At 25.4% G+C, this 24,121-nt stretch overlaps 1 protein-coding gene across 2 annotated transcripts in view; it reads right to left on the minus strand.

Moving 5' to 3' along the window:
* LOC129607859 (protein crumbs) overlaps positions 1 to 24,121 on the minus strand; it is a 47,245-nt gene that overhangs the window by 1,427 nt on the left and 21,697 nt on the right. The window contains exons 2-11 of one of the 2 annotated variants that reach the window (XM_055519082.1): positions 7,254 to 7,382; positions 6,625 to 6,837; positions 5,555 to 6,550; positions 4,973 to 5,481; positions 4,740 to 4,784; positions 3,652 to 3,796; positions 3,159 to 3,558; positions 2,994 to 3,099; positions 2,855 to 2,931; positions 3 to 2,731 (exon numbers count right to left, since the gene is read on the minus strand). In XM_055519082.1, coding sequence (XP_055375057.1) covers positions 3 to 2,731; positions 2,855 to 2,931; positions 2,994 to 3,099; positions 3,159 to 3,558; positions 3,652 to 3,796; positions 4,740 to 4,784; positions 4,973 to 5,481; positions 5,555 to 6,550; positions 6,625 to 6,837; positions 7,254 to 7,382 — 5,349 coding nt within the window. The remainder of the gene's footprint in view (positions 1 to 2; positions 2,732 to 2,854; positions 2,932 to 2,993; positions 3,100 to 3,158; positions 3,559 to 3,651; positions 3,797 to 4,739; positions 4,785 to 4,972; positions 5,482 to 5,554; positions 6,551 to 6,624; positions 6,838 to 7,253; positions 7,383 to 24,121) is intronic. The other variant, XM_055519083.1, reaches the window with a different exon arrangement.

Genomic DNA, 24,121 nt, shown 5'->3' on the forward strand with positions numbered 1-24,121 from the left:
ACTGAATCCGTCAATGCAAGTCGAACCATTTTTACATGGGTTATTTTCGCATGTCACTAATTTTAATACATCACATTGTGGACCAGCATACTCTTCTGGACATTGGCAATGAAACTCTGCTATCATATCTGTACACGTACCGCCATTGTGACATGGCATGGATGCACATTCGTCGATTTCATGCTCACAACGATCTCCTTCATAACCAGGCATGCAAGCACAAGTGTATTCAGCAATGCCGTCGATACAAGTTGAATTATTTTGACACTCAGCATTTAAACATTCATTAATATTTTGCGAGCAATCTTCACCCTCGTAACCAGCCATACATGTACAAGCGTATTGTTCAGAGGGATTCATACAGTAACCATTATTTTTACAATCATTTTGGAAGCATAAAATGCATCCTTCATGAGGCTTTGTTGAATTTAGTCTAAAGTGATCTCTTGGTTGTACATTATTGTCTTTATAAATTTCATAATATTCAAAGTACGGTAAAAGGAAATTTCCAACTCTAGCTTCTCCGAGACAACCTTTAAAAATTGCGCCAATTTCAGTTTCCTTTTGTACAGTATTTTCTTGTTGTGGTGGTACTCCGCCCAAATAAATTAAATGCTTTCCGGAAAATAGTTCTTTCAGACCACTTTGATCGACTTTGGCTCTAAAAGCTGGAGATGGTTCCTCAAGCTCCCAACCTTTCCAACCGCCTTCTAATGTTCCATCTTGTGATCGAATAAATATTCTATTCCAACCCATATATGAATTATCTGATTTGAATCTTTTAACTTCTGGCAAATCAAGAGATAATCTCCATTGTACAGTAACTTGCTCTTTATACACTGCAACTTGGAAATATCGTTCACCATCTTGAACATAAAATAATGTGCCACCAGTTTTTGTTCTGTATGCTATATCAATTATTGGCCTTATCACTTCTTCATCAACTTCATTTCCATTTCCATAATCTTTCGCAAAGAATGCATATGACAGTGGATTTCTTTCATTTCCTTGAAAAGTTGTATTTGTTATGCACTCAAAACCAGAATCCAAATTTTTACATGTTGAATTTCCAGGACAATTACTGATTTCACAAAATTGTATGTCTTGACATGATTTTCCTTTATATCCCTTAGGGCAATCACATTCAAAATCGTTCCAAGTATTGCGACAATTTGCATTATGTTGACATGGCATAGTTCGACAAAGATCATCAGAAACTTCACCTTTTAAAATTGAGCTTTCATTGAATGAAACTAAACCGAATGGTGGTGGAACATCTAAGTTGTCTTTATCTTCGTCGAGTGGGAATATTTGAACTGCCATTTCATAAGACCCATTGCTTATTTCGACATCTTGTATAATACCTTTGAAATAATCTTTACTGTCTTCTTTCTCTTCTTTTCCTAACTCAGATTCATCAATTCTCGGTGGTGGTCCACCTAAATAGAGCATTTGGGCATCTAATGATCCAGTTGAAGACAATGTTTTTCTAAAATATTCAGTTCCATTAATTTTCACTTGTACCAAAGTTTGATTTCTGATAACTTGAATCAAATGATTGTAACCATTGTCTAAGACACTTCCACCAACTGTATATGATTCGGGAGTGGGTGTACCATTAAATTGCATTTTTACAAGAAGTTCTCCATGTAAAAGTTTGGCTGATACAAATGAGTTTCCATAATCATTTCCAAATGTAGTTTTTGATGGTTCACTTCCAAGATAGAAAATTTCTCCATATGCTTGTCTTGTTTTAATAAACATTGATATATCCAAAATAGACTTAATTGCTTTCCTAGAGTTTTCAGTAGCTTGTACTGTAACAACCGATCTTGTTGTATTTTCATGTCCAAATGTGGCAGCAGTAAAGTTATATTTGCATGTATGACCTAAATGTGGTCTTTGACAAGTACATTCAAACTTATACCATAAATCCTTGCATTGTCCATTAGAATAGCATGGATTTGGTTTACATTGTTCAGTTCTTGGGCATCCACTATTAATATTTGTCAAATATGTTTCGTTAATATGTTCTTTGGGGAAAATCCATTTGCCATTTATTATTACGTCTTGCATACAACCAACAAAACTAGTTGGATGATGTGTTAAATGTCGTAGATATGAGCTTAAATTTGGTATTGTTCCTCCTAAATATGTAACGGGAAATGTTGGTGTTTTACTTTCGTATGAAATTATTGGATAAATTGTTTGTTCTTGATTTGCTGACAACACCAAGTGAGATGAATTAATTTGAACGAAAACTTTTTGCCATTTACTATCATTTAATCCGGAACCAATAAATACACCTTCCCATTTATTTAACAACGGTGAATGTAAATTTAATCTTCCTTCAACTAATTCTAAAATATAACTATGATGAGCCGCTTTACCAAACGCTAAAATTCCATTCGGTAATGTTGTTTTAAATTCTAATGTTATATCATATCCTTCATCTCGTGATGTATTCACAGTAATTAAACTATTTTTTACTAATGACATTGTTGTAATTTTTTCACATGTTTCACCTTGAAAACCATGTGGACATGAACAATTGTATGCATGAATTTCTTCTTCTTTTAAATATGGTTTACATGAGCCACCATTCATGCATGGTGAATTATCGCAACCAGTTAATGGTACTGAACAATTTTTACCACCAAACATATCATCGCAATCACAAAAATAATCATTGATATGATCAACACATGTACCCTTCAGACAAGGTTTATACCTAAAATTGTATAAAATTTAATTCGACTCAGAAGTAAGAATTATTAAAAGTAGGATACATTTAGTTCTATTAATTATATACATGTTTGTATTACGTTCAAATACATTTTATTTTAAAATTTACCTATCGCATTCGTTTATATCTGTTTCACAATGAAGACCATCATAACCTGGTTCACATTCACATGTATAGTTTCCAATCTGAAAACATTATTAATTTTTTTTATTAAACGATTCAATGCCTTAAAAAAATGTGAACCTACACTATCAACACATGTACCATATTTAGTACAAGGATTACTTTCACATTCATTAATATTAATTTCACAGTTCTGTCCCATTATACCAGTGACACATATACACTCATAACTACAAACAAAAAGATATTTAAATTAATTTCCTAAAATTTATGAAATTTATTAGTTTACCCGCTCGCATTTTCATAAGAAAACTCGTCACTAAATATACTTGGGAGATTACTTTTATCAGCCATATCATATAGTGTTAAATTTGATCTTTCGAGACATGTTCCATTATGTTTACAAGGACTACTCTCACACTCATTTATATCAATTTGACAATTTTTACCAGTATAACCGCTATAACAATTACATTGATAATCATTAACTTTATCTATACATGTTGCACCATTTAAGCATGGATTAGATAGGCATTCATTGATATTATGTTCACAAAGTGTCCCATTATAACCGGTTGCTGTACAATCACATATAAAACCATCTAATTGATCAACGCAACGACCATTATTTTGGCATGGTGATGATTCACAATCATCAATATCTGTTTCACAAAATCTTCCTGTCATACCTGAAAGTTAAAAAAAATATGATATTTTAAAATTTTGTTTTACGTATTTTAGATAATTTAGTTTTGTAACGATATGCAATATATTATAATTACCTGGTATGCATGTACATGAGAAATTTCCAACAACATTATGACAAGTTGATCCTTTTGAACAAGGATTACTTTTACATTCATCTATATCAACACCACAATCTTTTCCTTCAAAGCCAGGTGGACATACACACTCAAAATCATTAACCTTTTTATTAAAAAACAAAAATTAAAATTTCATTACCTTTGTAAGATGTCTTAGAATTATGTAAAGTAGCGTTACATTTACATAGATAATAATTTACACTAGCTCTAAAGGTAAATACTAAATTAAAATTTAAAATCTATTCTAACCATATGCTTATTTTCGGTTCCTAACTTTTTTCTACGACAAATTCTACAGCAAACTAAGCAGGGTATGAAATTTGAAGTTGTTGTTTAATCAAACAGTTACGTACAATAGGATTTATTTTTAAGGAAAGTGTTGTTATGCTGATAAACTCAACTTCTTCTTTATTAGAATTTATTTTAACGTACATAATTTATTAAGAAAAATCTTTGTTTTGAAGCTGACTATGGTGGTAAAAATTTTGTATGGTTTTCACTAGAAACAAAGTTGGAAACCCAGAACTTGCACCACTTTATTGTGATTAATGCGCTTGCTACATAAAGCAAAGCAATTTAGTTCCAGACCAAATGGTCGGGATACTGAAGTGAACATTCCCTTGTAATTTCTTCAATTTATATTTAATATTTTAAATAGTTATTAAAGAAATATTTTGGGTTCAATTGGATATGTATATACAAGCGATTGTTTTTATATATTATAAGGTTGACTTTTTCAATCAAGCACTATTCTAAATATTATTACCCATATTTTAGTTCCAATTAATTTTCCAAATGATTGATGCTTTAAAAGAAATTAATATTATGAGATATTTAAAAGCTAAGTGTTTATTTTTGCAAAGAAAATTTTCACAAAAAAAAAATTATGTAAAATGAAATTTTTTCTAAGCCTTAATATGTCTTGAATAAATTACAAAAAAAAATCAATTTTACAACTATATATATGTATGTATGTTTACAAAAATATACTATAGCAATACATTAAGTTTTTTATAGGAAGCTGAAGAATGTCTTGAATTACTTACTTCCTTTAAAATTTTTCTATGCTTTCCGATTTTGTAAAAAAATATCTAACATTTAAAATATAATATATAGATATATACAGATATATATATATATAAAAAACGAAAATGTATATATTGACATAATTTAATCTTTTTAACCCTTTTCAAAGTTTGGTACATACTATAATTTAAAAGGGTTAAATTGATTAAAATATTTGATTAAGAAAAATGGATCAAATTTTTTTTATACATACTCTATTCATACATGTTGCACCATTTTTACAAGGTTGACTTAAACATTCATCAACATCTGAATCACATCTCAGTCCAGTAAAACCCGGTTCACAATAGCATTTAAATGTACCCATTTGATTAACACAAATTCCATTACCGCACACCGTTTTATCAGCACATTCGTCGATATCAATTTCACAATTTGTACCATTCCATCCTTCTGGACAAATACATTCATAACTTAAACCATTTGTTTTACAATTGCCACCATTTAAACATGGATTACTTTTACATGGTAGACAATTTCTACCTTGTAAACAAATACATTTTCCATTTGAACATGTCATTGGTTCACGACAATTATTTGGACTGCATGGTTCAAGACGTTCACATCTTGCACCCTCAAATCCAGAAGGGCAATAACAATGAGTTCCATTTGGTGAGCATGTACCACCATTCATACAAACACATCCGCCACTTCGTGGTGGTATATCAGCCATTGCAGATGATAATGTTTCACAGTGACTTCCTAAAAAGTACGAATAAAACCATGATTGGCGTATTTAGTATACTTCATATAACTGAAGCAAAGAAATTCTTACCAGTAGTTCCCGGTTTACAAATACATTTTCCACCAATACAATCTGCATCTGGTGGACATTGTGGACATGCTGGTCCTACTTCACAAAATTTTCCAGTATAACCAGATGGGCAAAGACATTTCAATTCACCATTTGTTGATTGACATGCACCATTATTTTTACATGGTTCAAATTTACATTGATTTATCACCTGATCACAATTAACACCACCATAACCAGATGGACATATACATGTGTATGATCCATAATTATTATAACAAATTCCACCATTTTTACATGGATTTTTTCCAATACATTCATCTTCATCATATTCACAATGATTTCCATGGAATCCAGTGTTTGTGCAATTACATTTATAACCATTTATTTGATCAATACAAATACCATTATTAAAACATGGTTTCGATTCACAATCATTAATATTTGTTTCACAATGTGAACCCGTGAAACCTTTTAAACAATAACATTCAGCTTTCCCAGTTGGTAATATTCTACATGTACCATTATTTTGACAATAATAATTATCACAAGCTCCATGAGGATTCATTTCAATTTCACAATATTCACCAGTAAAATTTGGTTGACATTGACATTGATAATTACCATGTTTATCTTCAATACATGAACCGCTATTTTTACATGGATATGATAAGCATGGATCACCCATATCAATTTGACAATTTTTACCAGAAAATCTTGGATAACAATGACATTCATAACGATCTTGTCTTGAAAAACATTCACCATGTTGAAAACATGGTTCATTTGCACAATAATCAATTGTATTTTCAATTAATATATCATGATCACCGCATTCACCTGGTGCTAACGGACATGATGTAAATAAAACATTTTGGGCATGCATTGCACTTGTATTAAATAATAGCCCCGGTCCATGTAATAAACAACCTTGATAGGTTTGTCCTAAAATTAATATAGCCGCTTCATTTCGTACTTCTTCGTTTGTTAAAAATGGGGTATTAAAAGTTGAATTAGCTATAAAAGAGATGTAAAATTTTAAATGAATTAGTTGAAAATATAAAATGATAAATGATTTTATGTTTTTTTACCTATAATTGTACTTTCTCTATCAATAATTAAATATAAATTTCCATATTGATAAAGAAATTCCACATTATGCCATTTATTGTCCAGCAATTGTGTATCAACTCTTGCTTCGTATTTTGAACTTGGCGGAACTGATAAAATTACGCTAATATAATTATTATGAACACTCATCGATAAAGAGTGTTTATTATATTGTTGTGTAAAGATTTCTCCTCCTAAAAATTAAAAAAAAAAAAACAAATTTAAATTTTTAAAAATCAATAAAATTTTTTTACATTTCTCATTTATTTTATTAATGATTTGAAGTTTATTTTAGACAATAATAAAAGACATTTACTGTTAAGAAAATAAAACTATTTTCATAACTTCAGCTCCCTCAGGCGTGAGATTATAAAATTAAGATGAGTAACAGCATTATGTTTTTAGAATATTTTAATTTGAAAATAGTAAAACAATAATCGATATTTGTGATATCGATTATTTTTTAGTATTTAACAAGTAAATAATCGATAATTGTGATATTATTGTTAATCTTTAAGTAATATGGATAAATCGATAAGAGTCGGAATAAAAGTTCCGTTCTACTAAAAAAAATATTTAAATAAAAAAAAATAAAATTTAAAAAACTTACCTCTACATGTTCGAAAACTAATCGCTGAATGACTCCATACTGGCATTGGAGTCTGTAATCGAATATACGCTGATCCATTAAAATATGCTTCTTTCGGTTCAACATTTGTTCCATAAGTATATTTATTTGCTAAAAATGGAAATACTGATTGATTATATAAAATTTAAAGTTATTCTACCAGAATGTAAATTTTGTATTAAGTTTAATTTTCAAATATGTATGTATGCATTCATCAAAAGTATTAAATTTTTGGTTGGCAGTACATTGTAGCACTTTCAATGCATTATTGCTGTTGAATACATATTTTTTAATGTTGTGTAGTTAATAAACATTAAAATGTTGTTCTTTTGTGTTAACTGATGCTTAACATTTTTGGTTTTAATTAATTCAGTTTTTATAAGTAAAATGTCGAAAGGGGAATAATAAAATAATTTTTCGATGAATATATTTTTAAATATTGTGAGGATCTACAATATACGAATGGAATTTTGTTTTCTATAATCACCTGAATTTTTTCACTTGATATGTATATTTTTTTTTTAATGCATGTGCATCGGTTACGGCTCAATTATTTAAGTATTTTAAAATTTTTTTTCATTAAGTGAGGTCTAAATCTAAAGAAATTTTAATAATATATTCTTGATTATTTATGCATATTAAAAAACAATGAACATTCAACATAGCTTTAATAGGCAAATACGCAAATTATATATGAAGCTGTACATACTTATATAAGTACATAGAATAATGCAATATATGAATATAAACTTGCACTTGTTCCTACACATACATAACCTGTACATTTTTAAAATGATATTATTTAAAAATAATTCTGTTTTTTTTAAGTTTAATAATAATAAATAATGTGATTTATATTTTTTTAGTTAAAATTTTTTAAATACATAATTTTTGTTTGACATTAATGTTGATTGTCAAATAAGTTAAAATTTTCACTTATCTTGTGAACAGTATAGCATGGCTATGTTCAGAATTATACATTATTCATTAGCAATATTAATAATATATTTTCTAATTTAGTAGACAATATGAAAGCAATCAAAATAAAAATAAAAAAAATTGAGAATTTCCTTTGATTTTTTTTTTAAATACAGATGTTTTTGTTTTAAATAAAATGACACAACTCAATGTAGCAAAATACAATTAAAAGTAAGAGAAAAAATCGCATTAATTATTAATTTAATTTTCCGGTTAATTACTAACTTTTATATCCGACGGTAGTTGGCAATTTTATATTGTCATAATGAATATTGTAAAACAGTAAATGTTTAGTGATATTATTCAAACTTTCACAGTTTTTTTAAATTTTTTTGTAAATTTTATGGTAATAATTATTTATGCTAACATAATTAGCAATTAAATTAGACTTTTAAGTCTCAATAGAATAACTTGTATGTTAAATTTTGTTGGTACATATAATAAAATTAGTTAAGTGGTATACATATGTTTAAAATATTAATTATATTGATAGACTATATAATTTATTATATTTTATTTTCATGAAATTTCCAATTATTTCAAAAATATAATGTCAACTTAATATTTAGAATAAATAATTATATATGTAGTTATTTAACGTTATATAGTTATATAACGGCTCTAATAAGATTGTGTTCAATAATGCATATATATAATATAATAATGTAGTGTGTAAATTACATTGGACTTCTTAATATTTGCTAATATTCTTAATAACACATAGCTAATATTTTTGACAACGAAAAACATTGGAATTATTGTCGTTTCCTTGTAATAATCATAAACGATTGCTTTTCTTAACATTCTTTACACTTTCAAATATTCAACATACAAAAATATATTTTGGTTTAATCAGTATACAATATTGTTAAATCTCTGACATTTTTATACACTTAAAAACAAAAAACATTATATATTAAGATGCCATACAATATTTGCAAAACGTTAAAAATTTATTCAATTATGTACCATGATGTTGTATAAAGCCTAAATTTTTGCTATTTTACATTATATATACATATAATATAACATTATTAAATGTAACCCCAAAAAAAAATAAATTTTAATATTGCATGTTATTCTTAAGAAATTTTTATATTTTACAAAAAATATAAAATATTAAAATGTACAAGTGTGAAAATTTAAATTTTTGTTAACCCCATTTAAAAACTAATAATCCCATAATATAGAAGCAAAAGGTTAAAAGTCGGTGTGTTTACAAAATATTATACAAAAACTTGTAAATTTTACAAGTCAAACATTTTTGTGGTGAATTTATATAACAACTGAAACTATGACAAAATTACATAATAACTGAAACTACAAGAAATTTTAATTTAAAAATTTACTCTTTAAATTAATAAAAAATTAGGTAATTTTTGTCTAAAATTGGAAACAATTGGAAAACTATCAAAATTTAAATATAAATATCGATGTGTTTGTCATGTATAGATAGTTAATTGTTATTTTATGGTGTAAAATCTAACATGTTGTATTGAAAAATGAAATCTTTAAAAATTTTCTCAGCCCATATTGCTATACAATAAGGGAGAAAATGAGAACACTCTCTACGATAAAGTAATAATTCGTGTACAAAGCTTGATTATTATGAATTTAAAATAGAATTCAATTGAAATTTTCCAATTTAATTTTCTATTACATTGAAATATTCAAATGTGCTTTCAAATTATGTTTACCAATAAATAATGTGAATTCTACTATTGAAAATTTTTTACTATATAAAAAATTCCACATTAATTATCCTCGTATATATAGTAAGATAATGCAACAGGAAAGTATTTAAAGTAGAGATTATGAAAAATAAAAAAAAACTGAATGGAGATTAAAAAATTAAAATGAATTGGATACTAAACTGTAAACATTTGAAAGCTATAAGCAATTTTTCCTATTCATAAAAACTGTGTAGTTTTTATTTAATTTTCTATATGGCAATTTTACAACATTTTCGCAACAAAATTTTCCCCATAAAAATAATCAAAACAAAACAATATTAATTTTTTCTTTATAAATTGTTAATTTATTTAGAAATTAATAGAAAATTTATTTTTGCAACAATTTATTAATGATAATTATATGTTATAAAGGAAAATCATGTTAAATGGAATTTAACATGAGCATTTTATATAAGTATATAATATGTATGTGTGTATATGTATGGTACCTTATGATATATATTGATAATTACTGAATATATTTATGTAGGTTAAAACCCGTAAACATACTTTGATTTATTGGCGAAATATTTGTATACAATATGCATAAAGATAAACAGTTAGGATTAGCGCACATTTTTAACATGAAAAAAAACATGTTTACGCGTTAGTTTCACTTTGTCTCTCGGTCCGTTCGTGCATCTCTTTACACAATTTTGACACCATTTAAAATAAAAAGCTGAAATTTAATACGGAAATGAATTTTTGTGAGAAATCCACTTCTCGAGGGATAATTTTTTATCATTCCTCCCCAGTTGCCGCTTTTCTAAAAATTAGGAAAATTTCAGTATTCAGATTTTTATTTTTCTGAAACTGTAAACTCTTCTAAATGCCTTTAAAAGCAAAAACTTAAAGATTAATATTTTACCGTCAAAAAAATAATTATTTGAATTTACTCACTTAATTGGCCATCGAATGCAACTATTATGTTAACACTTTTTTAATATTTGCTGCAATTTCCATGCGTAATATAATTGCATATTTTACTTATGGTCATAAGACTAATTCAAGAGAAATGTGCTACTTTGTAAACCATTACTTTGATATAAATTAATTTTTTGTTTTAAATAACCATTTTCTTTATAAAAATCATAAGTGCATACAAATTGTTCCAACATTTTAACAACTTTTTATTGAATCATTTAATTTTTTTTGTTTTATGTTTTTAAACATTTTCAATTTTCTATTTCTGAAATTTATTTTCACTTTCTTTTTCAACCAACATCCATTATAATATTATAATTAAATTTCCATGTGCTCATATACCTAACATAATGTATAGATGCACTTATGTTTTATTACTTATGATGGTTTACGTTTCAAGAATATAAGTTAGTAAAAAATATATTATAATATGCATACAATATAGTTAATAGTTTGACCTAGAAATTCAAGTATTAAATAACAAAATACAAAATAGAAATTCAAAAAAAGAAAAGAAAAACACAGCATATGGGTATTTGTGCCTATATGTAGGTATGTTTTATTTTATGTATGTAATATAATCAACAAAAACCACGCGTTCTTAATACGCCCCGGCGTATACATGTTATTTTAATGTAAAATAAATGTATCAAAAAAAAGTAGCAATCAAAGTAGGTGTGCATTTGAAAAAGTAACTTGCTTAAAAGTTTTCTAAAATATTAGCAGATTTACTATGATAAGATGTTAGACTTTCTTAAAAAAAAAATTTAAAAATGTAAAATTTAAAAGTGTCTGCTCCTAAAAGAATGCATGTAAATTATTTCAAAATTTGAACGTCGATATTTAATTCGTCGAACGTCGATTTGAACGTCGTTGATATATCTCCGTGAAAGAGAATCAACATAATAAACTATTTCTGAGAGATGGCGGTTTTTTAGTCTGTTTGTCTAAGTGTCCTCAACCAGTATAACAACTTAATTTCCATCCTCATTTCTGAAATTAAGATTATATAACATCCCAGGAACTGAACTTTTGCTACGGACTAATTTTACATTTTTTATCACATATCAGAAAATATTGCACAGATTTTTTTTGGAAAATCTTATGTATATGTTAGGTATAATAATTTTAAAGGTAATTTTAAAAATCTTCCGAATTAACTGTTAAAACCAGAATGTGACTAAATTTAAAGAAAACTATTGTATATACACGACACATACATTTAAATAACATAGTTATATAAACCCATTAATTACTTATTATTGTTATTATATTTAAACATAGTTGATAGGTCAAAAAAAAAAAAATCCTAAAGTTTTCAATATCCCTGAAAGAAAATACAATGAAAGAAAATCCAAAAACATAAAATGAAAATTAAAAAAAACAGAATAACAGAAGTAGCAAGAAAATGTGCAGTACAAGTATATTTAAATTTTTATATATACAAAAATTTCATTCAATTATACAAATAAATAGGGAAGTTTTGAAAAAGTGTTAAAAGAAAACATTTCAAATTGTTTACCTTTCAACCTCAAGAGTAAAATCAAACTATACTCTATTACAAAACTTGGCACTTATCTTTTTGTTTTTATATACAAAAGTTTTTACATATTGTATGTGTCATATATAATAAGTTACAAGCTGACGAATATGCAAAATGCTACAAAAATGTAATACAGAAATAATTGTAATCTATATCCAGTAGGTGAGCTATTGCCATCTTCCGTAAATCGTAATTTTTTTTTTGGGTCATTTATATAAATTATTTAATATTATTTTAATTCTATATATAGAATACACGTTTTAAGAATTAGAACTTAATATGTTTGTTATTATTACTTAGTAATATTTAGTAAATTTTAATATTTTACAAGATGTATGTATGTGTACAAACAATACAATTTAAATGCATATAATTTAAATTAAAAGTACTTATATGATAAAAAAAATTATTCATTGTAATACGTGACTTTGTTAATAATGGGGTCAACTGAAGTTGTCGAAAGAATATTCGGTAATTTTTCTCGATAATCTGCTAAATTGTTAATGATTTTCTGTATTAAATCATAATTATAAAAGAAACTCTTAAAGAAAAATATTTTAATGACCAAGACATTCGGTATACTTATAATAACTATTTCGTGCGACTAAGAGAATTTTATAATAATAAGAAATAAAAAATTTTAAAAATTTTTAGATTAATTGGCTCAAATTCTGTTCTAATATTTTTTGATATTTAAAAATTACCCTCTATCCATTCTGAATTTTAAATTTTATTTAATTGTATAAAAAGGAAAATTTTAATTAAATTTTCAAAAAAAATTTGAACCGACCTAACATTCAAGGTTAGTGAATGTTTTTGATTTAATTTTTGAATTTAATCATTTTGGTAAATGAAACATTTTTTAAATTGAGTGAAAATAAATTCTTTATATTCACATATTTCCTTTATTATAGGCATGCGAATTAATTATATAAATTAAAACCAAATATAATATATTGCATATATGTATATGTATATGAATGTAAGTATAGGTAGATTTGGTAAAGCCCAAATATCTAACATTTATTTAATTTTATTTTTAAATCACTAATCTTTAATTACATTATCTTCATTTCCTTTCTCTTTTTTAAGGTACAAAATGGTGGCATGGTGTGAGAATAAAAAAAAATATAAATCGCTATTTCTAATAAGATAAAACACCGATTTGTCAATCCAATTTTCCAAAATGTACATGAATAATTTTTCTTCTTTTTAGGTTATGAAAAAATGTATGTTAAAATTTAATTTGTATAGCATTCAATTCATTTAAAATTTGAAATTTTTGAAGAAATTTGTTAAATATACAAGAGTAATTCTTTTTATGTATTAGCCGCGTCAATTTAATAATAGAAATAAAAATTAAGTAGTAAGAAAAATGAATGTTTTCATTGAACTTTAAAATTTAAATTTAGGTAATCTAAAATTTAAACTATATTAAACAACAAAGAGTATTTTAAGTTTAATTGTTACGAGTATATTATTTAAAAATAAGTAGCTATATATATAAAAAAAATAAGTAACAAAATTTCTTTTATTTCAAACAATTTAACATAAAATGCCAAAAAAAAATTAATATACTTTTAGTTTTAAATGGAAATTCACATTAAACCTATTATAAGTTTTTGTTTTTTACATAAAAGTACATCACAATTGTTAATTCAGGAACACTATAGGATGCGCGTTTAATTTTTATAACTTTCTTCAAAAGTTTTTATTTCATTTCTTTTCTTACACATAGAAGATCACATAAAATAAAGTTGGGTGAAACGAATGATTTGTAAAGTAATAATTTTTCTTTAACTAAGTGAAAATACTATGCTTAAATACTTAAAATATTTCAAATGATTGCATATATTTAGGATAAAGTAACAAAAAAAATTGAAAAAGATGATAACATAATGGTTGAAATTAAGGGTTAATTGCGTGAGTTTAGATTAATAATTATATTTTTTAAGTATATTGCATTTGCCATTAGCTTCCAGCATTTGTAGAAAGCTTGCAGTTTCGGAAATAAAACAACGGTCTCACAGAGTGAAATTAATAAACTTTGTCACTGAAATTTAACAGAACTCTTTTTCGTTTTGACACATAATTTTACAACTATTATGGTATATGTAACAAGTAACCAATACTAAAAATTGATAAATCTTGAATTCGTGTAGGCTTATCTGTACAAATATATATTATATTGCTCATTGCATACTTATGGGCATCCAAACATTAAAACGAAATTTGTAATATTCTCAGTATCAATGTTAATGTTAGTTGTATTTAAAAATACCTACCTATAGGGTAGTTAAAAAAAAGTAATGAAAAAATGTCATTTACTGTCATTAATATAACCTACATTTCAAGGAATTAAAGTAAATAAGAATACAAAAAAAATCATTAGTTGCAATAACTTTAACATTTATTTACAAACATATGTATTTAAGGTTTATGCATATGTATGTGTGTATGATAATTTTTTACCTTAAAACACCTATAACTTATTGTCTCTTATGTTGTAATTTTTTAGTTTTGAATCTGCATTTCTATGTTATTTATTACGTCATACAATACGTTTATATCTTAATGTTGTACATTACATATACATACATTTTGTATGGATGTAGATTGAGGTTAAATACTCTATTTGAAGGAGACAAAATCTCAGACATATAATTTATGAAAAATATAATATACACTACTTAAATTAAAGAGCTATTTAAAAGAATTTATTGTTCAAAAACAAAATAAAAAAAAAAAGTAAAAGCATTTTACATTAATTATTGATTCAGTGAATTCTTGTTCTATTATTATATAAATAAATGTTGGCATTATTTCAATACACACATACATATAATTAAAAATGATTGATATTAATGTTATGTAGCAGTTATAGGTTTAAATACATACATCTAAAGACATTTACAAATTTCCGAATTATCTTGGGACAATTATTACAAAAGGGGGGTATTTTGTTATATTAGTACCTACACTCTTTTGACATATTTTGCACATATTTATGTATATTCGCCGATTAATTTGAAATTTTTATGATAATTTGTATTGACATTTATATTAAGGAAAAAAGTTATAAACTTACATTCAATATAAATTTTTTTTGCTGCAAAGTAACAAGCGACTTCAAATATGTTAAAATATCCTTCACAATATAGGCAAATTACAGACCTAGCTATATATGTAAATTCTGCGGCTTCACATTATGTTTACCTGTGACACTGATCCAACACATTGTGTGGTGTGTCCTATATTTTCCTTAAGAAAATACTCATTGTCTAGAACTAGTATCTATGCGGAGAAATTACATTAGGCTAACTGGTAGACTACAAATGTTGAATGAATAATTGAATTTAAAAAACCTTCGTTTCCGCATTTCTGCACAAAAGTTGATTATTGCTTTGTTCGAGTTTATTTTAGGTTTAAAGATATTAATTATAGTGGACTCTCTAATCTATATAGAAAATGAGCTTGATTTTATAAATAAAATGTTAAAATATTTATTTAAGATTTATGTTGGTATTTGCTTCAATTACCATCAATTCAAATCTAATTGTTTATAGTAGAGAAGCAAAAATCTTTAAATGTTTCATTAAAATTAATGTGCTGAAATATTTTAGTGCCGGTTTTTCCAATTACGTATTTAGTTAGCATCAACTTGTAAAACTTGCAAATTACCAGTTTTTTATTTTATTTTTTTTTTTCAACATAATATTATAAAATTTTTTTCTGAGCATGATTTTAACTGACATCTTGTTATTAGAATTAAATTAAAAATTAGTAATTTTCATTTTCACGTAGATATTTTCTTCTTTGGCACAAAATTTATATATAGAGATAACGAAACTAATTAAGTGTGTCAACACAATTTATTTTTTTTGCTCTAATTTTTCTTTTATTTAGCACTTTTACTTCCAAAAAAATGTTATGTTTTTATGTTCTCTTTTAAATAACGAATAAATTTTTTAATAAACCTGTTCCATTTTTATAATATGTAAATTGAGGTTAAAAAGAAAGAATTTTTTAAATGACAATTAAAAATTATGTTTATGTATATGTACACTATATACGTCATATAATAAAAGTAAGAATTCTGTAACAAATTGAGAAATGAGAAACAAATTGATTTTATAATTGAACATTGAAAAAATAAATCAGAAAAAAAAAATTGATAAAGAATTGAAATCCCGTTCTTTTTCTCACATTCACAGCAGATGGTGTGATTGTGAATTGAAAGAAAGTCATATAAGCATATGCAGTGTTAGCTAATTCTTAATTGTAGCTTTGCAAAAATAAGATTTATTTAATTGTTTCAAAATAAATTTGAAAAACTCAAAATTTGTGTAACTCTATTAAAAAACTCTCTCACATTATTTAGCATTTATGTTATGGGAATTCCAAACCAAAAAAGTGAATTTTCTAATTTAAATATTATTCGGAGATAATTGCACTCATATATACTTTTTACATCAATTTTTGTTTAATGAATTTTTTCATTAGCCGATTCAAGACACTATAGTCTATTATATTATGATTTAAATTAATATTCAAAGTAAATGTTTATTAAAATGCTAATAAATTGTATATATAATATATTTGTAATTATTTATATGTACGTTGTAAATGTACATATATACATTTTGATACAAAACTGCAAAAATGAAAATTTCATTATTCATAACCGCACTTTTTCATTATTTTACCTAAATTGTGAATTCTATTTCCCTTTTTTTTTATACCCGTACGAGCGTATGTTCGAAGGGTATACTAAATTTGCCTTACCGTTTGTAACGCTAAGAAATAATGGTTTTAGATAAAGACTCAAGTGTATGTTTTTGATCAGCGTCGAATTCTGAGTCCATTTAGCTTTATCAGTCCGTCTGTCTGTCCGTCCGTCCAAACGATAACTCAAAAACTAACTGAGATAAGTTGACCATATTTTCACAAATGATTTATTTTAGTAAATGCCAGAACCCTATTTAAATTGGATATGATCGAGGTACTGATCCGGGTAGCTGCCATACAACTTCAAAAGTTATTTGACTATATCTTTATAGAAGCTATAAAAGCTGTGATATTGAAATTTTACATAAACAAATATATTAGTAGGGCCAATGTGTTTAATAAAATTCGTTGAAATTGCTTGGCTTTTTCTGGTAGCTGGCATACATCTTGAAATTTTGCATAAATTAATACGGTAATATGGCAACTTAAAGTCATAGTCTGTTCCATAGTCAGCTATGGCATATTTATTCGCACATAGGATAGCAAATTCGTAAGGGTATCACAGAGTTGATACGGTCAACTCTATTTTTTCTCGTTTAAATTAAAAGTGCCTTATAAACTCAATTATATATACGATATTATGAATAATGTATGACACGAATTAAGAGTTGATATTATTATAGATGTGGTTTGTTTTAAGTGAGCGCGTCAAATCGCATATTATACGGAAGTAATATAAAGTTATCTTTACGCTTTATACTTGAAAATTGTCAATAAAATTTATTTGTTTTTGCATTTGTAGTATATCGGATAGCTAGATAATATTATAGTATAATAAAAATTAAATTTTTAATTGTATAAATTTTTTGCGGAAAAATTTTATGACCACAATTCATTGAATTTGAGTATCATTATTTTTATAATGAATGAAAAAAAATGGAATTGGTTATAAAATGAATTCCATTTAAAAGCGGTTAGATTAAGTTTGAATCCTTAGGTTTTAATAATACAATTCTATAGCTCGTACAAAACTCGTACTTATTATACCCTTGTAATAGTGTATACTTGAAACAGTACTATTTTTATAAAATTTAGTAACTTATTTCGAATTAATAATCCAGATGTCATTTCTAACCTATAAAATATTGTGTCTGATTTAAAATATTGTGTGTAAATTACATACATATATATAACTTAAGGTTTTCTATATATTTTAAAATAGTTTCACATTCCGATTTTATCATAGTACAGACAAAATTTTTGAATTACGAGAAAAATTAATCTATTGTTTCTATGTAGTTACTTAAGTATAATTTGTTAGGTTATGTAATATACAGTTGTGACATTATAAGATAATAGAAAAATAATGAACGTAGGTAAATTTATTTACTAAAAACAAAAATAGAAAAATATTTTAAAGGTTATATTAAACTATGGTGGTGTAATTCTGAATTTGTAATATCATTTATAACTTTTAACTATTGTAGAAACTTTTGCACTAAAATTAGATTAATTGGTTTGTTACCGTTAAAGTTGGATCAGAATTGGAGAAGCAACAATCTACATACTTGCATGTGTTACTATATTCTATAGAATTTTTTAACAAAAAACGGGGAGGAGAATATATCGTCAGAATAGGTTTTTTCATGATTAAAGCAGCATGATCAAAGAAATGTTTCCGATAAAGACCCCCATTCTTTCAAGAAGCCTGAAAACCCTGCAATCTTCTATGCTCAAACACCTTATTGAGACTTAATTTACCGTATCTAAAAAAATTAGCCCTTCTTGGGTTATCCTAAAGTTGAGCAAAAGAAAAGCACACACAAAAATAATTTTTTGTTTCTTTTTCAATTTTCTTGTATAACCGTGTATTATACAAAATATCAGTAAATTATCTGCTTTTTGATCACGAATTGTATTTGCATATATATGTATACATAGGTAGGTACATACATTATTTTTAACTGTTATGTAAACATTATTATTTTATTATGTTATTCATAAAACTAACAAAATTAAAGCTACTATTCTTAAAGTAGTATAGAAATTTTTATTGTTATTTAATTATGTTTACATTTTTGCTCATGCTTTTAGAAGGAATTTATTAATTTTTGGAATTTAAGATTTACAATTTCATGTATATGTAAATACATAGCTAATCATATACCGGAAATTTTATTAAATGGATGTGCTTTATATAGGTGCAAAATAATATTTTGGTAATACTAAAGAATTTCGTGAGCTATTGCTCAAAATTTTGCTTAAAAATTAAACAAAAGCAATTGCAATATTTATCACAAGGCAGAAGTTTGAATTCTCAACTTATCTCTTAACTTACACACATTTTAAACAAATTTTTGATTCCCCGTTGACCACATGCTGATAGATATAAGATACTTAATTTAATATACAAATAATTTAGTATTTAGAGTTGATCTTCGTTGAATCACTATCTCTATACGAGTATAATTGTTTATACTATTTAATTACTAAATTTTTATTAAACTTTCTAATTCGCTTGTATTTTTAGATATGATTTTAATAATATTGGAAACCTGAGATTGCGCATAAAATTATTAATGTTATTAAAAATATAGAAAATTAGATCAAGCCACAAAAGATGATAGCTAAATAAGTCTTTATCTAATACATACGTTCATACATACATAAATCCACAATGACAGACTTCACATTACTACATAAATTTAATTTGAAAAAAGTATTAATTTTCTAAATATTCTAAATACAGAAAAAGCTAATTAAAATAAGTGCATCCCAATCAATGTAATACATTTAGAACTTGTGTCATAAATCTGCAATTAAGTAGAGTCATAAATTTTGATTTGACTGATATATACACACATATGTAAAAAAATATGTATTTTAATATATATATGTTCTTGAATGATTAGAGTTCAAGTAAATCCTACAATGAATATTGAATTTGTTTGTGTGTTTATATATCGTTGGCATGTCTAAGAACTTATTCATTTTAAAGTTTTAAATATTTTTTGTTAGAAGCTCTAGAATTTTACGAGTATGAATAGAATCTATTTTTCTTTTAGGAAAATTTTAAAACATTCTAAAATAAAATCGAATATTTCAGTATAAGAAGTTTATCACGTATAACATTTTAACATCTTTCTATGATGTAGGTATGTATAACTATATGTTATATATATATATATATATATATATATATATATATATATATATATATATATATATTAGAACGATAAAAATTACAGGTTTAGCCGCACAACAGGAATAAAATGAAGTTCATACAATTAATTTTAGAAATTTTTTAAGAAATGTTTTTTTTTGTTAAAATTTTTGTATACGTCTATGTGAAACCCTGGCATTATCTTTTACATTATCATGCATTAATTTTATTAAATTTCAACGTTTTCTTATAGTAAAAATTTTAATGAAATTAATTTTTAATTCTTTTTTTGAATTTTAAATTAAAGCACGTTATTTAAAAATACATATATGTTAAAAATTTAAGAATTTTAACACAAATTAATAAGTTTTTAATTTAAGAAATTCATAATCAATTCACCCATTTATTATACCTTAATAAACTTTATAAAAATACCGAAAATATTCAGTATTAACAATTTTAAAATTACCAAGCTTTTATCATAAACAAAAATAAAAATCAGCCGATACCTGTTCGATACTCCTACTAAAAGTTGATTGTCGCAATTTTACTTTTAAAAAATCCGATGAGAATAGAGTAATTTCTATGATTTCTTGTCAGGCAAAGTCTCTATTAAAAATTACCAATTGACATTAACTTGATAAATCCTTCTACGTTCTCAATTTTACTGAATTTTCTCAAAAGTTTTAAAAACATTTTTGTGAGTTGGAAAGCTCAAAATTCGATCACTCGAAAAACGTGGTTAAAAAGCATGTTTCTATTGTGAATAACTTCTTAAAACAACACAAAAATGTGTACGAGTCAGAATGGCATTCAAATACACTAAGTCCATATGTTGACTATTCGATAAGTATGTATATTTACAGTTGAAATAAAGGGTTCTTCTCAGTAATCATGAGTAGCAGGTACACTAAATACAATTTTATAGTTTTCTCTTTTTCATATCAATTTCCTCTATATTATTTTCAGTAGGAACTACTCTTTTATGTTTTTTTTAATATATTTTTTTTGTTTAATTCTGAATTCACTGGCACGTTCTACGTGCTAAAATAACTAAAAATAAAAACAAAAAATGTAATGAACACCAGATTAATTTTAATTGTGGTTTTAATATTTAAGCACGTTTTTTTATATACATACATTCATATATATTTAAAGTATGTATTAATGTAGATTTTTTAAGCGGAAATAAAAAATTAAATAAAAGAAAGTGTACAAAAATCAAAGCAAATAAAAAAATAAAGAATTAAAAACATGAAAGAAAACAAAGATTTATTAATAGCAGGAATGAAATTAAATCCAAATAAATTAGTGAGAACTTCTGAACTAACACATACAAAAACAAAAGTATTAAATTTAATAAGAGAAAAATATTTTTTAAATTTATACAATTATTTAAATTAAAAAAATGTCTTACATATATTGCGTAATTTTCCCAATAAATTGTTTTCGCAATGAATAATTTGCTTAATTGCATAATAAAATTTTATTTTCCAGTACATCTAGCTGATTTTGACTGCAATATTCGACTTGACTAATGTATTGTGTGCTTTTACAATAATAAATACCCCTGAGTACAGTTGGGATGTAAATTACTCTGGAGAGTCCTACACGTTTAGAATGTTGTAAATAGCAAGAAAGAGTGGGAAATTGTACATGTATTAAGAAAGCCTGAGTTTTTTGAAAATTATTTGAAAATTTTTTTTCTTGAATTAAATTCTATTTAAAAAATTTTACCATATTCTCTCATTTTAAATTAGCTCTGTTTTCCAATTTTTCGAGAATTTGAATAAAATTACTGTCTTCAATTTTGTTTCACACAACACCTCGTGCTATAATGGTGGCCATTTTAAGTTTATCATTTTACTTAACCTTACTACACTAATACAAGAGATATAATTCTCCAATATTTGAGACGAAAAATTATAAGATTAAAATCATTTTTTTGATTTCAAAAAATTTAAAAAAAGAACATCAAGATAAACTGTTTTTTTTTTTTATATGAATGGGGAAAAAAAATGAAAAAGTCTCCTATTGTGAATAAACCCCGATGTCAGAAATAATATAATATGAGAGAGAATGACAAAGAAATTCTAAATACTACTGCTGTCATAATAATAATAGTTAATTTGTGCTTTTATTTTTTTTTTGTGCCTTTTCACCTGTTTTCATTTCCTTATCGAAAATCGTAAAAAAATTAAATCGATTTATTTTATTTTTTTTTTTTAATACAAAAGAAAAAATAAATAAAGTTTGATCAATGGTTTGTAAAGTAGCACTTTTCCCTTGAGCTATATGCACTGAAATATTTGAAATAATTGCATACATTTAGGACGAGGCGAAAAAAAAATATCCTAATACAAAAATAAGTTTTAACTAAAGATCTATTTGTATACAAAATTTCTACCTCAAAGTATATTGAAGTTTTGTAAACAGACACACAGATAGACGGACAGCCAGAGTGAAACTTAATAGTACTTTTTCCGCAATTTTGTTTTTTTTTGGGAAAGTACTAAAAACGAAGGTGAGATTAATAAGCGTTTTAAGAATTGAAATAGCAAAATAAAGAACAAAATGCAAACACGTGAATAAAAGAAATATGAGATGTTTTTTTTTTCATTATAATAGAGAATTATTCTTACAATATTATAAAAAAAATAAATTAAATGAAAATTTAGTTCAACTATAATAAGTAAAATTTTATTTTTAGTACGCACTATAAGTAACCAAACACCTAATAGCTTTCATCACGCTTGTATGAATTGAAAATTTAATAATTGGGTCAAAAAATTATCGAATGATATCAGCAATGGTTCTCAATGGCGATTAATTAAATTAATCCAAGAAAGGAATGGATACAGGGCCATTTTTTTTGATCAAACAAAAGTGAGTTCAAAGGGCGTTGGGGAACGCCCTGTGATAAAATTAGCCAAGGCTTAGACGTTTCATTTATAACCAACTCCGAACGTTTTTTACGTTATAATTAATTATTTGATTTCGTTTATTCAGAATTTTCTTCCACACTATAAACGATTTCAAATGAAAATTAAAATTATTAGCGTTTACCGGCCGCACTATATTTTAGATAGTCACTGACCGAATATTTTGTTTCATATAGGTGTAAAATTAGACTCCTATCTACATTTTTCTTGAATGATTCATAATTAAAGATAAAATAAGATATATTTTAATATTAAAAGGATTATAAATCAAATATAAATCAAAAATAAAATGTGAGCTTCACAATAATTCTCAAAATATCATTGTGGTTTTTCAAAACAAATTTTTTATTTACATATAGATAGACTATAACAATGAGAATTAAAATGCTTATATGCGGAACAATTAAAAAAAAAAATTTTTATTAAGAATTCATTTTTTTTTTTGTTTTTCACATATTCAGCATTTTATAGTACAAAAAATAATTTGAAACTTTCAAAGTGCATACCAAATAATATGAATCACCTATACGAGTTTATAAAAGACAATTAAAAATAAAAACAAAAAATCTTTAGATATACCAAGTAAAAATATTCAAAATATCCGGTTGCATGATTAACACGTTTTATATAAATTTCATGCACAATTTATGAGAAGTTGTAATGTAATTTCCAAAATATTAGTAGGCATATATAGTTATAGAGCTATTAAGCTGAAAGGTAAATGGAATTGACAAGATTTTATTGAAGTCGCATTATAATATCGAATAACTTTTGTCTTTCCAATACAAAATTTAAGAAATAATAGAATGAGTGCATATGGAATGATTTCTATTTAAAGA

Source organism: Condylostylus longicornis, unplaced genomic scaffold, assembly GCF_029603195.1.
Source record: "Condylostylus longicornis isolate FDR11 unplaced genomic scaffold, ASM2960319v2 ptg000030l, whole genome shotgun sequence".
In the NCBI taxonomy this organism is placed as follows: Eukaryota; Metazoa; Arthropoda; class Insecta; order Diptera; family Dolichopodidae; genus Condylostylus; species Condylostylus longicornis.